The following is a 17,056-nucleotide window of genomic DNA, read 5'->3' as shown; positions in this document are numbered from 1 at the left end:
GGGATGAGTATCCCCAGGTGAAAATAGAGAATAAAGAGAATAATTAGCGTAGCTGCTGTTCATAGTGTATATAAGCAAGATGTAGAAGCCAGTGTGGAACCCGCTAGGTGATGCACTGAGTGTATGCTTTACTAAACAGATAGGTCTTTAATCTAGTTTTGAACTGGGAGAGTGTGTCTGAGCCTCGGACATTACCAGGAAGGCTATTCCAGAGTGTAGGAGCCATGAAAGAGAAGGCTCGACCTCCTTTACTTGATTTTGCTATTCTAGGTACTACCAGAAGCCCTGAATTTTGAGATCTTAAGGAGCGAGTTGTTTCTAGTTGACCAGAAAATGCAGATCACAACATTGTGGAAGTCTGGCAGAGTTTAATATTAGAAAGTTTTCACTTGCATTTAGGCCTTTGTGAGCATTACAAGCTAATGTAAACCATTTGGGCTCAAGAAATTATAATGCTTGTAGCTAAAAGGTGAATTAATTACACAATGAAGACTAGTGTTATTTTGCATTTCATTAGACTTCCCAGAAACCCATAAAGCACTGTGAATTTGTATTTATCTTTGCTTATAATTTGTTTATTGTATTTTATACAGATGTGCTCCTCTACAAAATCATCCGAGTCAATGTAAAATTATGATTTTTTTTCAAATAGTGTTATTCATGTCTTTTGGTAAAATTATACTCATATGGTAAAACTATTTTTTTTCTGCAATATATATATATATATATATATATCACAATATCTTTCAGTATTTTACAGCCCTAATGTAGATCTCCTTTAGTTTTTATTATTGACTGTCTTTTGGACCTTGTGCATTGTACAGTATATCATTCCTCTCACCTCTCTGTGTCTTAAGAATAGGTATTGTGTAAATATGGTAAGGAACCTCTGATGTGTAAAAAACAAAACGTGCCAGACTCTTTCTGGCAAGTATCTTGTATAGCTCTTATATATCTTAAAGCTCTACTCGCACATTATGAAATCTAGTTGTGAACCTGACATCTTTTTAAAATTCCCTTACCATTGCAGTATTTTCCCACATGTTTATCTGATAATTTCATAGCTGAACACTGCAATACATGGTCCATATTGAAGTATTACTGAAGGTTTTTCAAAACAAAATTTGAACCTTAAGGCTGTGATGATCTTCAAGTAAAATTGATGGTTGGTTTGATGTAATTCCATACAAAATCTGGTTAAAACAGTGTTTAATGTTGCTGTACCAAAGTGTGCAAACAATCTTACTGGTTATTACTTCCTGTCTTATGAAAAGTTCCAATACTAAAGCTAACATGGTTAAAGTGCATATAGAGTCTCAGTTTTGTCTGTCATTATGCATGGCAACAGTATTTATGTTTCTGCTGTAGTCTCTTTTTTTAATTTTGTAATGGTTGGCAACCAGCAATATGATGCAATATTTATTGAAAATAAGGCTTGATACCCTAGTAAGTTGGAGTGTCATCCAAATAGTTACATTATTGTCATATTGCAACACCCCTATTTTTAAATGTTAGCGATGCAGCCCAGAAGTATAGATTGACTTCATTCAAAAGTGAAATGAAGGGAAATGGTCCAGTTGACAGATACTCAACCCAAAAATGAATGTTTGTTGATTTAAATGACTCTGCACTTCACCAAGTTAATTATATGACATAACATAAAGTGATGTGGTGAGTCAAGGGATGTGTTTGTTGTATACCTCTGAAAGCATATACGAGGGGTGTTTTGAGCTTCATGAGCATGACCAGCCTCTATCACTATAAACCTTCCTAGAGTTACAGAACTGCAGACTAATAATAGCCTTTTGAGTAGACTGACATGAAGGCGAATATGAGAACTTCGCAACTTGTAGAGGACTTGCCTTTAGCCATCTGTTGATCTGGGAAAAATAACAGCTTCTGCTTAGGGAGCTTTTAATGTAATTTTTTTATTAAATAAACACAAGATGAATTTCAGTTTGCGGTGATGACCATTCAGGAATTTAGTGTTGGCTTAACTTGTATTTATAGTTTTTAAGGGTGTTCCGATATTGTCATTCTGACATTATATGATGAGTGGCATAAAATGACAATAATATAATTTATCACAATATATTTTGGTGCCATAAATATCGTACAACACAAAATAAATATTGTGAAAGGCCTAGCGGTGATAATTTTTTTCTGTCTCTTATGCTGGTCTCATGGTTTGGTTTAGTTATGATTATGTCTTTGGTTCCATTCGAAATCTCTGTATATTGATGATGCTTTCATACACAATTTTATATTTCACATCACAACAATTCTTGTATAAAAAAAAAAAGTATAAATATGTTTGTATATTATTTGTAATACAATTTTGTCCTCTAATAGAAGCCGACAGAAATATGTTTGCATTTATAGCAAATAAACAAATGTAAATAGAAATGTTAATGATTGGTCAAAGAACATGTCTGTATCGTGGTGCACCAAAGAAATTATTAATTTTGACACCCCTAGTCCTTGTTGTGAGTAGCCTTGAAAATGACAGTTCACCCAAATATTTTATCCCTATTTACTCGTCCTCTCTGGTGATTTCCTACCAACATTATGTTTCTGTTGAATGCAAAAGAAAATAATTTGAAGAATGTTAATAACAGGGGGCCATGAACTTCTGTATTGGAAAATATACTATAAAAGTCAGTGGCTACCAGTTTCCAATATTTTTCGAAACATTTTCTTGTTTGTTCAAGGGAGGGACAATTTCAAATAAGTTTGAAACAAATGGATGGATAGTAAATGATGATTGATTCAATCATTCATTCATTCATTTTTGGGTGAACCATACATTTCAGTAATTATTGTTTTTTCCAGTTTGAAAAATAATGGTATTATATTGCAAAAATGAAGAAGTCATTAACCTAACATCATATATCAGACTGACTTGACTAGTTGACCACATCCATTTCTGACATTTCCATTTCTGTTGTCCTAGTTTAGTGTTTTTTGCTCTCCAAAAAGCTTGTTTCCACGAAGCTGTGGCATCTCCACAGTCCTCAATCAAGAACTCACTCAAGACAGCGAATGATCACAAAATGCCTGTAATGATTCCCTGTCTCTTCAGTCTTTTGTGTTGCCTGATGAGTGGTTGTGTCCAAATCTGATATACCCCCCGAAAGCCACTCGTACATAAAGAGATGTCAAATCATCAACCTGCATGGCATTGTTTGCTGATATTCAATCCTCATGGGAATTTTCTCTGTCTTCTCTACAGCTTTCATACAGTCAGACAACATCCTGGAGGTACTACACTTTGGGGATGGAAGCCTCTTGCAGGTACGTTTTTGTGTTCATGAGAGCGGATAGCATGAAATTCCTTAAGTATACTCTGTGACTCATAGAATACCACAAACACTGATGCTGTTTATAAATGACCAACACGTTTTGGTTGCCACTTATAATGGAATAGACTCTGGTACCATATTTAAAGAGGCTAAAAAGAGTTTTAGTAGGGCTGCACACAACATTTGATAAGTCTAATGTTGTGATGTTTTGTTTTTCTGCAATACATATTGTGATGGGAATACAATTTCACCAGATAACTTGAATGAGTATTTAAAAAGAATTTAGATTAATTTATTTTAGATTAATTTGGATTGGCATAAAATATAATAAATAATCTACAAGCATAGATAAATAAAATAAAGTATTAAGTAAAATTTAAAGTATAAAAGTAAAAATAAAATAATCAATGCTTAATGGTTTTCTGAGGAGTCTTAACAGTATTCCTGACCAGTAATTGAATAATTAAATTTAAAATAATGCTGCATAGACTTCAATGTATAAAGAATTCAGTATGCATTGTTATTAGTTACAAACAGCACAATGTCTTATGTCTGAATGCTTTTGTAATCCTAAAAACATGCAAATGATAAACTATCATCCGGACTCAACATTGCATATCCTGCAATGTGACTATTGCCAATAATCACATTGTAATAACGATGCTGAAACAATATATTGTGCAGCTTTGCATCACAAATGAAGTGTTGTGAAGCTGTTTGTTCCGATAAACAAACTGATTATCGTAGGATTCACAAAAAAGATGTTCAAGTTTTCCTGCTAAATCTGTAGTTAGTAATTTAACATAAGATTAAAATACAGAACCACAAGAATCATTTCTGTTTTAATCCGTTTCACTTAATCTTTTTGTAATTTATGAGTCACAGAGTGCAGGTAAATATGGTTTATAAAAAAAAAATATATATATTTTTTTATATATATATTGTAATAACTGAAGTATTTTAATGCTGAGTGTTTGTTCTTAGCTTTTTAAAAATATAGTTTTGTAAGAAATGTGACTACTTTTACATGTGTGGCAAAAATGTGATTATTTCCAGTGATCATATTTGTTTACTTGAGATTTTACTTTACTTTCATTATCAAATGTTTCATCAAATGCAAAGCATCATTATAGTGCTGTAATCGGGTTTGTCTTTGCTGCATTGCTTCATCAGCAGCAGTGTAAATCAGAGGCTGATGAAAAGAAAGAAAAAATGTGATTAAAGGGATAGTTTACCCTAAATTTAACGTTTACTAATTATTTACTCACCCTTGAGTGGTTTCAAACCTTTGAGTTTCATTCTTTCTTTAAGACTTTGAGTTTTTTCTTCTTCTGTCGAACACAAAAGAAGTTATTTTGAAGAGTGTTAGAGACCCGTAACCACTGAAATCCATCGTAAGATAAACAAATATTATGGAAGTCAATGGTTACAGATTTTCAGCATTTTTCCAGATATTTTCTTTCGTGTTCAACAGAAACTCAAACTGGTTTTTGGCAATTGAAGATGAGTAAATAATGACAAACTTTTCAGGTTTGGGCGAACTAACCCTGTAAGGTGTTTATATAGCATTTTTTGCTATTTAATTTCTGATATGCCTCATATTTTAATGATGATTGTTTAGATTTTAGTCTTTACATTTTGTTTTGCAGTATAAAAAACTGATTAAAGTAGCAATATGTCATATTTTATGCTTTAGTTGTTAGTTATTCAATGAAACCTTTTATCTGGAGCTGCTTCTCTTTGTTAATGGATATGAGGAGTTACAGGTGCTGGCCTACAGTAAAGTAGGGATAAACCTGACAAATCCCAAACATTTATTAAAGGATTACAGTAATGATTCTGGATAAGACAAAAGCACAGTTTAGAAACTGGATTCATGATGTACTCTCTCATTCAATAAATCTAGTTCATTTTAAGGAAAACTGTTACATATTGTAGCTTACAATAATGTGTGTTGTGGAGTGCCACTTACTAAAGTTGTCTGTAATTTAGTTTTTGCTGAATTTTTGTAACCACTTTAAAGCCGCCTTTATTTTTTTCTAGTACCTTATGTCATTCTTTGCAGTATGATTTAGGCTTAAAGATCCCATGAAAATAAAAAAAAGTTTTATTATGCTACTTTTAAGGATATCTGTTAGCTAGTGTGCTTCAAAACAGTGATAAGATCCACTTTTAGAAAATATAAAACTCATAGACATTCAAAGCTTTCAGTTTGTTACTTCCACCTAAATGGATCAAGTTTTTTTTCACGTCACTTTATTCTTTAGTTTCTCATCAAGTCTTGACCAATCAAATGCTCTTTAGTATCTGACATATACCGCCCCTGCAAGACACTTTTCATTTGCTCTTCATTTGATGTGCTTTATCTCAACCACTCTTGCAATTGAGGCCCTGTTTTACACTATTCCATTTTAGTTTTAGAACAGTGTTTTAAAATGAAAACGATCCGCGTCCACACTGGCCTTTCACCCAGAGTTTCTGTACAACTCTCCGTCCACACTATACTGCTGAACACGCACTTCACGTGACCACACACACTCTGGCATGCACTGTATCGTATGCGCGAGTCTGAGCTCCAGCAGTCAGTGGGTGCTTTGAGGACATCTACCTAAATAAGAGCGGTGCACGTCGGACTGTTCATCAAAGATTTACTGCTTGGATGTAATCTCACTATATTTGTTAAACGTGATATTTAATTATTCTTGTTGCCTATATCTAATGACATATTCTCCGACTTTGGTCATTTGAATTTATTACTTGCTCTCAGGTAAAGTGTTTTGGCTTAGCGCAAAGATAAGTTAATTAGGCTACATGTAGTCTACATTGATTCTGCACATTTGAATGATTGCTTACATTTATTTCCCATAATTTATCAACTTATTGTACTTTTATAATAGCCATTATTGATTATTAAAACTGATAATCAGCAAAAGAGAGGACGTGTTTTGTATTTGCAATGAAAAAGAAAGGAAGCAGTAATGTGATAGGCTCTGTTTTAAATATGCATACAGTGAAGATGATGATCATGAATATGTAGCTACACGACACCTCAACATTTTTGGTGTCTGTTAAGTTGTTTATTAAAATGAAAATAGGCAGTTCCTTCAATCATGTTTTCATTTTATTGATTTTATTTTATTCATTTATTTTATGAAAATGAATCGACTTATGCAGGTGATGTGAATGAGGCTAAAGAACACCGTTCCTTTTAAAGTTTTACCCGATATGTCCTCGAGAGTTTGTTTTTCAAATCAAACTTGCGAAGTCTGAACTTACAAGGTGAGGTTGCAAGACTGAACTTTGTGTAGGCAACTTGATATTGAGAAAAAGCCCCAATCAGAGTCAGGCAAATGTCTGCAGCCCGGCCTTCGTTTTTAGATGTCTCCGTTTGTCTCCATCTACTCTAACACAGAACAGCAGCATTTCAAAATGAAAATGGCCTCTTTGGTGTTTTCAAAAAGCTCTGTTTTTGGTGCTTGAAAACTCTGGTGTAGTGTGGATGGATGGCGTAACCGTAGCAAAACTGAAGCGTTTTACAACTGAAACGTATTAGTGTAAACAGGGCCTTACTGAAAGAGCTGTGATAAAAATGTAAACCTATTGGCTGTTTTTTATTTATTTTTTTTAAAGAGGAGCTACTCTGTCCCACTCTTATTTCATTTTTCAGTTGCGATTACATCAAACATCGAATAAAAAGCACGTTTCTAAGCACTTCACGTGACCTTTAAAAACAGATGTGACAACCTAAACAATGCTTTCAGATTCATTTTAATGACAAACTGTCCCCAAATGTAAAATGTTTAAGCCTTTTCGAAGGCATAGCTTTAAAAAATAATGTGACAAGGAACTCTATGACCTTATGGTTTTATGGGGTTGGATTTTTGTGGAAAAGTTAGGGTTTATAAATAGACCTACTCCCTTTCTGAGTGTTTCTGCCTTATTTTAGGCCTGCAGAAGTGAGTTTGAGTGAGAATGTCTCCAAGGCTCTCTTTAGAGAGACACTCGCTATACATGAACAGTAACCCATACATTTTACAGCAGTAAGACTTGTCCAACATTAAGACTTTAACACTTTAGTTAGACACAATTGACTTGGACCTTCTGTTATTTTGACTTGTTCTGTTTCTGCTTTTGTTGTTCTGCATACTGTTTCTAGATATTTCAGTTTCTAATTTAATTTTTTTCTTTCTACAGACAGAGTCTGATATTGACCTTAGCTCATATCGTCAAAAAAGGTAAGATTCATCAGCTGTACATGCAGGCATTTTCTGCATACATCCAGATATTTCCTGCATACATTGTTTTGTACATGTTTTACTCGCATGTGCTTTGTATTAGACTTTCCAAGAAACATCTGCTCAGTGCTTAACAAGACATGCAAACAAAAAAATTCCCAGAAAACTATGAGACATTCCTGCTCTCGAGCAAATAACTCAGCAGCCAAATAATCAGACTCTCTTTGCATTTGTTACAAAATCAGTCATATATGACAATTTCGGCTGAATCGATAAGCTTTTCATTGATTTATGGTTTGTTAAAATAGGACAATATTTGGCTGAGAGATCTATTTAAAAAAAAACTGGAATCTAAAGTTTAAAAAAAAAACTAAATACTGAGAATACTTTAAGGTCTTAAAGTAAAAAAAGGTTGATAGATCACTGTAGAAAAATGTAAGGCCCTTAAAAAGTATTTAAAAGTCTTAAATGCTATTTTGCTAGGTATTACATTTTATATCATTTTTGATTATGCAAAATGCTAAGTTTGCCTGAATTAAGTCTGCGAATATCAGGATGCTGTTTAGTTTATGAAAGCAATGAAATCCTGCTAGATTTGACACCATGCTGCTTTGTTTACTGCAGTAACCAAGGCAACAGAATTATTTCACAGCTCTGTAGGCGCCAACCTGCTGAAACAGCTAGATTTTTATTCAGTATATAAAAAATAATTGAGTTTTGGATTAATTTCTTACATTAGTATATTTATTTATTATACTACAAGTTAAAATCTCACCAGTGTTTCTGGTTGAAAAGTGGTTTTATGGTCTTAAAATGTATAGAAAAAGTCTTAAAGGTCTTTAAAGGTATTGAATTTCACTCTCTGATTCCTGTTTATACTCTGTCAATATTTAAATTATTTTGACTTAAAAGAAGAATTGATACTTTTGACCATAATAAAAAAACAAATACAATGTTTTGGACTTTTGCCAAAAATATAATCATGCAAGATGGTTTTGCTGTCTAGTGTCACATTTCAAACTTTAGATAATTTCTGGGTAGTCAATGGCATTCACTTGACTTAATTGTCTTACAGCAGAGTGAAAGGAATGGATGTATCAATGATCATCATGTCTTAGCTTTGGCATTTTAAGTACATCAGCAGTAATTTTACTCTGCAGATCAGAGTTCAGGTAATTACTCGGTAACTTCATTCCTGTGAACCCCTCTCATGGTGAGTTTACGAAGTTATGCAACACTGCCCTTTTTGTTTGCAATTAGAGCTTGAAGAGCAATGGATCAAGTCATTATTCTTTTAAGGATCAATTTTAATGTTCACGTTTTCCCTGATGTTTTTATTTTGGACACTTCTCTTGAAATAATTCCAGTTGATCAACTTTTTGTGTACTAGGTGGCCTGTTCATTTGTTCAACCAATCAAAGTTTTCCAGCTTAAGGGCTTGGCTAACCTACTCATCAGTGTGTGTGTATGTGTGTGTGTGTGTCAGCGGTGGCTGCTTCTGATTGGCTGATTGTCTGTGTTATGACTCATGTCAGCTGCAGGAGGACACACCCTCTGTCCACACCATCAACATGTTGAGTTTAACATGCAAGTGTAGAGTAAGTAAGAAATGGGGAAGCAAAACACTTTTTTTTCTCAAATGTATAGCTTTGAGCACTAGTGCTAACAGACAGTCTTTGTGAGACTTTTTCAGTTTTATTTATTTATTTATTTATTTATTTTTCAGATATAGCACTTAACTTTGTTTCTACTGATAATGGTGTTTTTATTGCAGCCCTTCAGGTTTTTTATATATAAATAGCAGACATGCACACACAAACTGCGGCTGGGAAGTGGTTGACACTATTTTTGCTGCGTTAGGGACTTTGTCGCACCTCTTTTTCTTTGTGGTTTTTGCCATCAGACCAGTTAGCCTACTTATGTTTTGTGACACATTTGAAGACTACGACTGATCACACTACACAGAACCATTGCAAGATATGCTGGCATGTTCTGCATGTGTGGTTATTTCACGCTTTAGTTCTTCTCAAGTTTATTTTGGCTAAACTGTTAAGCCAGAGGTCATACTTTGCGCTAATTATTTGGGTCTAGCTTCAAAATAATCCACATTAGTTCACTACAGTCAGTGTTTGTCTTTGTGTAAGCTGCATTTGAGAGATTGACAAGATATGTGCTGTATTTCACTCAAACACATGTCTCTTTCTGTAAATGCACAAATATGCTGCTAGTCTTGCTCCACAGAGATTATGTCCATATTCAAGTGCAATGAGTAATTGCTCTGTCACTCGACACTTACATGACATCAGAGCCGTTATGTATTTATTTAGGTTTTCATCAAGCATGCATATTTATATAGGATTTAAAGAATATTTAATGAGTTCTACTTAGGGCTGTGCAATTAATCGAAAATCCGATTTCGATTTTGGCTTCAAACGATTATGAAAAAGCATTAATCGAGATAAACGATTATTGCATCATATACCGCCCCCTTTCCAGCTGTACACGTGTTGCTCTTAAAAGCGCCGCGTTCTTATGTGTGTGTGCGGCACGCGCACTCAGTCAGAAGCATGCGGCTGGTCAGCATTCGGTCTCATTTGCACACTGAGACGAGCAGAGGAGCGCAGACATCTAAAGTCATCTTAACGCGAGCGCTTTAATGGTCAAATAGGTGTCAAAACGCGGTGTTAAGTGATTATTCATATTAACCCTCATTTGTGTAATAATCAAACGAGTTGAGGATCAAAAGACACGTGAAAGAGAAACCATTAAAGTGACAGCGCTATATTCCTGCTGCCACCTGTTTTTATCATTAATCAAACAACAAGGAGAACATCCCTCACTGCTCTTGACTCAAATTTTTTTTGTAGCTAAAGTGTTTTTCGTAGGGTGAAGAAGCTTAAAGCACAGTTTGTTTCATATTTTTATTCTATTGTATTTATTTCTCTTTACTTTGCAGGGTGAAAAATAAATATGTATACAGTTGAAGTCAGAATTATTAGCCCTCCTGAATATTAACAACCCTTTTCCCCCAGTTTCTGTTTAATGGAAAGAATAATTTTTTTTAACTTATTTCTAAGCATAATAGTTTTGATATATCATTTCTAATAACTGATTTCTTTTATCTTTGCTATGATGGCAGTACATAATATTTTACTATATATTTTTCAAAATACCAGCATTCAGATTAAAGTGCAATTCAAAGGCTTAATTAGAGTAATTAGGCAAGTCATTGTATAACAGTAGTTTCTTCTGCAGACAATCAAAAAATATATTGCTTAAAGGGGCTAATAATGTTGACCTTAAAATGGGTTTCAAAATATTTAAACCTGCTTTTATTGTAGCTAAAATAAAACAAATAAGCCTAGAAGAAAAAATATTATAGGAAATACTGTTAAAATTCCTTGCTCTATTAAACATCATTTGTGAAATATTTATTTAAAAAAAAATTCTCAGGAGCGCTAATAATTTTGACTTAAACTGATAATCGTTTTGAATAATCGTGATTACGATTTTTCCCAAAATCGAGCAGCCCTAGTTCTACTGCTGTAGAAGTCCTTCAGTGCTATTGTAAGGCTCTTAAACTAAAACCATACTAAACTAGAACAAAGACACGTGTAAAAAAAAAAAAAAAAAAAAAAAAATTTAGGCAGATTATAAAAAATGCTAAAAAAAATACACTTGTCAATTTTACTATAAATTGAACTAAATTAGCAATGATAACTACTAGGGCTGCAACAACAAATCGATTTAAATTACTAAGACTTTGGCAACAAATTTCATAATTGATTCGTCGTGACACAGAGATATTTGATTAAAAATGCTTTAATTGAGCGCGGAGCGGAGTGAATGCACTTTGCCTCTGTTGTGCACTTATGCCAGTAGAATTCGGACGGAGCAAAAAAAAAAGAGCGAAGGTAATGAGCGAAGGAAAGATACATAGCGAAGGCTGAGAAATCTATGCAACCCTAGTCATCCAAGGTGTGGGAGCATTTTACACTAAATAAACAAAAGCAGCATGAAATGAACATTTCAAACTGAGCTTTGGTGCATTGGGTGGTGCTGAGCCAGAGAAAGTGGTCATATTATCACAATTATGCAGTGTTTTTAACCACCCAATGCTTATTTTATGGTTTAGACATGCAAATACACACAAGTACTAGTAAAACAGTACATTTAGAGTTTGTAAAACATACAGGAAAGTAGAGCTGCACAATTAATCGAAAAAAGATCGCGATGTCTATTCGACCAACGAGACTATCTTTATCCAGCATTTCTACGATTCTACCAATCATATTTTCAAGTTCAGGAGAGAAGCAAAGGCGGCTGCACGAGTCTTTTAATTGTTTCTTTTCACCTCCAAATGATGTTGAAAGAGTCACATACTGTATTTATAAGGTATAATTCACCCAAAATGTCATTTTTTCCTCATATAAGGCTGTATTCGCGGCCGGGAAATCACACGTGACGTGAGCTGCTTACCATGAGCTGATACCACAGAGAAGGCGGGCAGGCGCTCTATGATAGACGTGCGCGTGTCTACTTTAGTGAACAGAACCTGCATATGTGCGTAACAGGTAAAGTTATTAATAATATTGAGTTTGTGGCACAGAGTGATGGTTTGAGAGCCACGCGCGAAGTATGAACAGCACGTGGCAGTGAAAATAAAACCGAAAGCGTGCACACCATTTAAATAATCATATCGCATTTTAGAGTTATGATTGCGACAAGCATTTGATATGTTTTTTCTTTCATAGCGAACACAGTTGTGCATGAAAATAAATGTTTACAGCGTCAGTATAACTACTCTAGCCTATTTAATGTTGATTTTACCAGTGAATTAAATGGTCTTATAATGTTGTCAATGACAGATGACAAGCATAGGCCTATATCTCAAACATAATTCAACATCAGAATTATTATAAGTTGGATAGAATTATTTTTAGAAACCAGTAGACCTACACATAATATTATTGTTGTTGTTTAACCATGTTTGAGAAAAAACAAGAATAATTGCAGACTCTTATTAAGCTTTATTTTACATTTATATTTAAAATAAAAAACGTATGCGTATAACTGAGTAGGATAAACTTTTATTCCATAAGAAAAGATGCGCATAAACTACGATGGAAACACTTAATAAAAGTAAATAATTAAAATAATTAAGTTGAGGCTAACTAATTCCCTTTAACCTTCCCTGTCATTTAACTTTGTTTTTTTCCTATGTTTTCAGTTGACAAAATGAGCAGTTTTTGCTTCAGTTTGAAGTTTTGAAGTGACTTTGCAAACGCTAAAAAAATCCTCGATGACATCCATGGCTGTTATCTGTTCAAAACAATAATAATACCTTTGGCCAATAGCAGGGCACACCCTAAAAATCAATGAAATCTCACCCGAGGGACCATATCATTATCATAGATTCATTTCACTATTTACTCTGCCAACAGCAAACACCCCCCCCCCCCCCCTATGAAAGCTAGTACAATGTGGAGGGTTGTTAAAGGCGTGCGACTCACAGCTATATTCAAATACACTTGAAAATTTAGATTTTGATCCAAATCTAAGGCTTTTCTGGAAGTACCTGAACTTTAATGTTAGGTGTAAACCTGATGCTTCCATGCCAGACAAAGCCTGTTTGTTACTGCTTATGTGTAAGTGTGGGTGTTTCTTGCACTTTGCCTAAAGGGAAATAGAGAGGCAGCATTTGATCCTTTACTGGCCTTGCAATTTTTTTTAGGGGCAGACAAATGAAGCGCATTGAATTCCAAGAACTGTTGAATCCCCCTATGCCCCCCTCATTTACAGTGTGTCATCTTTGTTTTGCAGTGCATCCTCTCAGCGGGGGAACAGTAGGCCCATACGCTTTGAGCCTCCAATGCTGGACTTTCATGAACAGTAAGTGACCTCTCAACTGGTTGACACATATGTCACCGTCTGATAGTGTCATAAGGTATTAAATGATCTTTTCCCCAAATGTCTTTGCTGAAGGAAGTAATATATTAGTAAGTTCTTGAATTCTTGAGCTACATATGTAACAGAACACTGATCAGACCATTTTCATTAGGTGACCTAATCCAAGTAATGCCCGGTGGTTTCCTTCAGAAGTTTGTCATTACATGGAATGTTTTAACATCTGTTCTGCTGTTGTTATAGTTAATGTTTTATGTGCTTTAGTTCATGTCATTTTAAGTAGCTGAGTGCCAACACCCATTTCTGCCTCATAAGATGCATCAGTTTTATTAGCTCACACCCCAGCATGTCAGGTGATCCCTACAGCCTCTGACTCAAAGTACGTTCCTTTCAGATGTGATCATTTGTTTGCTTTATAGATCAGTTCAATTTTTAGCCTGGAAGTATTGGCTATTTAGAAGAACTCACTTGGGAATTTGTAATGGGTTTTTACAAAAGCCATTGTGGATTTATGAATAAAATAAAGTGCATTACATTTATTGAAGAAGCTGCTTTTATTTGATTTGTTTCACAGTTTAAATAGAGAGCATTACAAAGGAGGATGAACATTCTATCAAAAGCTTTATTTCAGGGCTGTTTTGAAGCAGGTATTCTATGTGCACTACATAATTATCATTTATGCAGTTTGGAATGCACTTAAGTGCGTGGAAGAATAAAACTGGTCCTATATTGTCTTCACCAAGTCATGTGACTGCCAATGCACTCCACTCTAATCTCACAGCCCAAAGTAGATGTACTGCTCCTACTCAGATCTCAGGAAATTTTTTAACATAAATTTTTTCAAATTAATTTACAGTACATATTTTTCAAGCCATTAAGTTGCTTAAGACAGTATCGCATATTATTGTGCTAACCTGTAAATAACTTAATTTAAATAATGGATTCACATCTAGGCATGGGTCGATAACTGTTTTCAAGGTATATCGCGGTTTGGAAAAGTCAAGGTTTTAAAACTGCTCAAATATTCTGCTGTACTGTTCCTGTGGTGTATGTAAGATTAATTTGTTTGTGTTTTCATTTTTTTTTTAAAAGTTCTTTAAAGTTTAAATTGTAAAGAAATCTGTGTGTTTGAAACTAATGAAGACAGCATAAGTCAACTATTTGTTTAAATTATATCGCCTGACACGTTTACTGTTCCAGAATATTTTAAATGTTTCTCAAATTAAAAGTTACTGCGTTCAAAAGGACGTTTTTGTTTTTTACAGAGACATTTAAAAAAGGGCACATTTTAAAGCAGTAATTACAATACTGTGAAAGAGTGATACATTTATCCAATGTTATCATACCGTCAAAATCTTACACAGTCCCCTGTCTATTCACATCTCTGTGATAACATTTTTTTTTTAAACTTTTGATATTTCTTGATTGATTTTGTTCTGATTATTTTGTTGATAAAGAGTATGAATGGCATGGTAATTTATTATTATTATTATTATCTATTTTTTTTACTTTTTTGCTTATAAATTTGTAGTCTGACATATTGAGGCAGTAATGAGTACACATTTAACAAGATTACATTTTTATGCCAGGATCTATTGCACTTCAGATCCTCTGCCATAGTCTTGTTGAAGAAGAAGTGAATATCTATTCTGTCATTATAAGCTCATTCTGTTTTTAATTGTGGCATGTGGTTGTCCAGCTGAAATAAATGTTGCTTATTTCTACAAATAGGCAATATGACAATCTGGGAGGCACAGAACAGGTTTTATTTAAAGCTTCTCTCAATATAATCAGCAGGATTAAGCTTCTTTAGAATCTGCACAAAATATTGTTTCAGCATTGTTATGGGAATGTGTACATCCACAATAGTCAAATTGAAGGATATACATTGTGGAGTTTAGATTATAGAACACATGAGATTTGTGGAGTCAATGCAGAGTTTAGACCAAACAGTGACAGTTTATTATTTGCATGTGTTTTTAAAGCCTGTGACTTTGTATTTCAAGAGAGTTTAACATATTCAAGAGAAAGTGTTATAACCTTTGAAACTTTATTGAAGATTACTTATATTGAATTAATTGTATAGTGAAGATTAAACAGTGTTATTTTACATTTGATTATTTGGTTTCTGTAGCTTTAATTAATAGTGCTAGACTCCTAAGACAACCATAAAGCATAGTTTGTTTTACTTTTATCTTTGCTATCAGGGGGTTTATTATAATGTTAAAGAAATCATACCAATCAATCTAAATTGATCAGTTCTTTCTAAATAGAACCATGTACAGTGTCCAGCATATATAAGTACACTCCTCACAAATCTCTCTTTTCATATTTTATTAGGAAGCTATACAATATTATATTTGTGCAAATACTATAGATTTGTCAGTACTGAAGGCAAATCTGGAGCTTATCTAACAAAATAACTTATGATAACGGTCCAGAAACTAGTACACTCAAGTTTATATGTTATAGAAAATTATTAAATACAAATTTAACAATAAGGAAAAATCAAGAGAAGCAAAAAAAAAAAAAAAGTTGAAATTGTGTAGGTTGTAATTTTTTTTGCAATATTATTTGCTTAAATTCAATTGAATTATCTTTCAATTTCTAAATATGTTTGGTGACTAAAATATTATTTTAAAAAGGAAATCTGTTTATTAAATCTGTTTTGTTCAGGTGCACCAGAATACATGCCTATATTCACTGAGAAATGGATAAAAATATTCATTTTCATAATGTTTGCTCAGTTATGCTGAGCACTGTAAGCCATTTAATGAAATTGTATTCATATCACAATTGAAGATAAAGTAATGTAATGTCAGTTTTTTGTAGCATTGTGTTTCCCTAATTAAAATGCTCAGTTTTACTAATCAAAGCGAAATCACTACAAACTTATTTTTACCCCTAAGTAAAAACCAAATTAAAAGTTTGCTTGTGAGTATATCACAAAAATCATTTTTCCATTACATGGTATGTTACGATGGGACACAGAATGGCTCACTTCAGCCTCTACTGCCATGAAATCATCGTAAACATGACATAAATGCACAATATAAACCAGCCCACAACTCTGAGGCAATGGATGCTACCAGTGGAATGAAGCTTCTGTGCAGCTGCTGCCGATTGTTTAAATATAGTGTTTGGTGTTTCGTGTCGTCAATCCAATGACGCTTGTTGTGATGCTGGACATGATGATTCTTTTAGACCAGTCGGTGTCAGCAATGTGTATGTCATGTTTTGGTAACAACATGGCTTGCTTAAAACCTCACACTTGAGGTGCTACAAAAAAGTACTACTGTAGGTACAGAACATAGTTTAAAAGCCCTCAAAATAGATCAGCACCAAACCTAACGGCCCCATATCATGCAGTGGAAATCGACTATAAATGAATCCTTGCCAGCTCAATTTGTCTATCTTTTAATATCTTGAACTTTGTTTTTAGCTTGATCTTTACTGTGCGCTTATGTAGATGTACAGCTTCTTTACAGCAGTATTTAAACTCCATAACCTTAGACCTCAAGCCAGCATATGACAAAGGGAACTTTTAAGATGGGCGAGTGGCACTGAGAGGACTAAATCTTTAGAAAGAGAAAAATTTTTTAGAAAAATCTT

At 33.9% G+C, this 17,056-nt stretch overlaps 1 protein-coding gene and 1 long non-coding RNA gene across 3 annotated transcripts in view; one reads left to right on the top strand and one right to left on the bottom strand.

Moving 5' to 3' along the window:
• Positions 1-17,056, top strand: part of tmem131 (transmembrane protein 131) — a 67,440-nt gene that overhangs the window by 9,285 nt on the left and 41,099 nt on the right. For both annotated transcript variants that reach the window (XM_001923305.8, XM_005165961.6), the window contains exons 2-4: positions 3,233-3,294; positions 7,497-7,537; positions 13,361-13,429. In XM_001923305.8, the coding sequence (XP_001923340.2) occupies positions 3,233-3,294; positions 7,497-7,537; positions 13,361-13,429 (172 nt within the window). The remainder of the gene's footprint in view (positions 1-3,232; positions 3,295-7,496; positions 7,538-13,360; positions 13,430-17,056) is intronic.
• Positions 7,729-12,309, bottom strand: LOC141386293 (uncharacterized). Its single transcript, XR_012407986.1, has 2 exons — positions 10,288-12,309; positions 7,729-10,138 (listed from the first exon to the last, which is right to left on the bottom strand). It is a non-coding gene; the product is annotated as an uncharacterized lncRNA (long non-coding RNA).

Source organism: Danio rerio, chromosome 6 (assembly GCF_049306965.1).
Source record: "Danio rerio strain Tuebingen ecotype United States chromosome 6, GRCz12tu, whole genome shotgun sequence".
Lineage (NCBI taxonomy): Eukaryota > Metazoa > Chordata > Actinopteri > Cypriniformes > Danionidae > Danio > Danio rerio.
The sequence above is the reverse complement of the archived record's forward strand: the minus strand, read 5'-3'. Positions and strand labels throughout refer to the sequence as shown.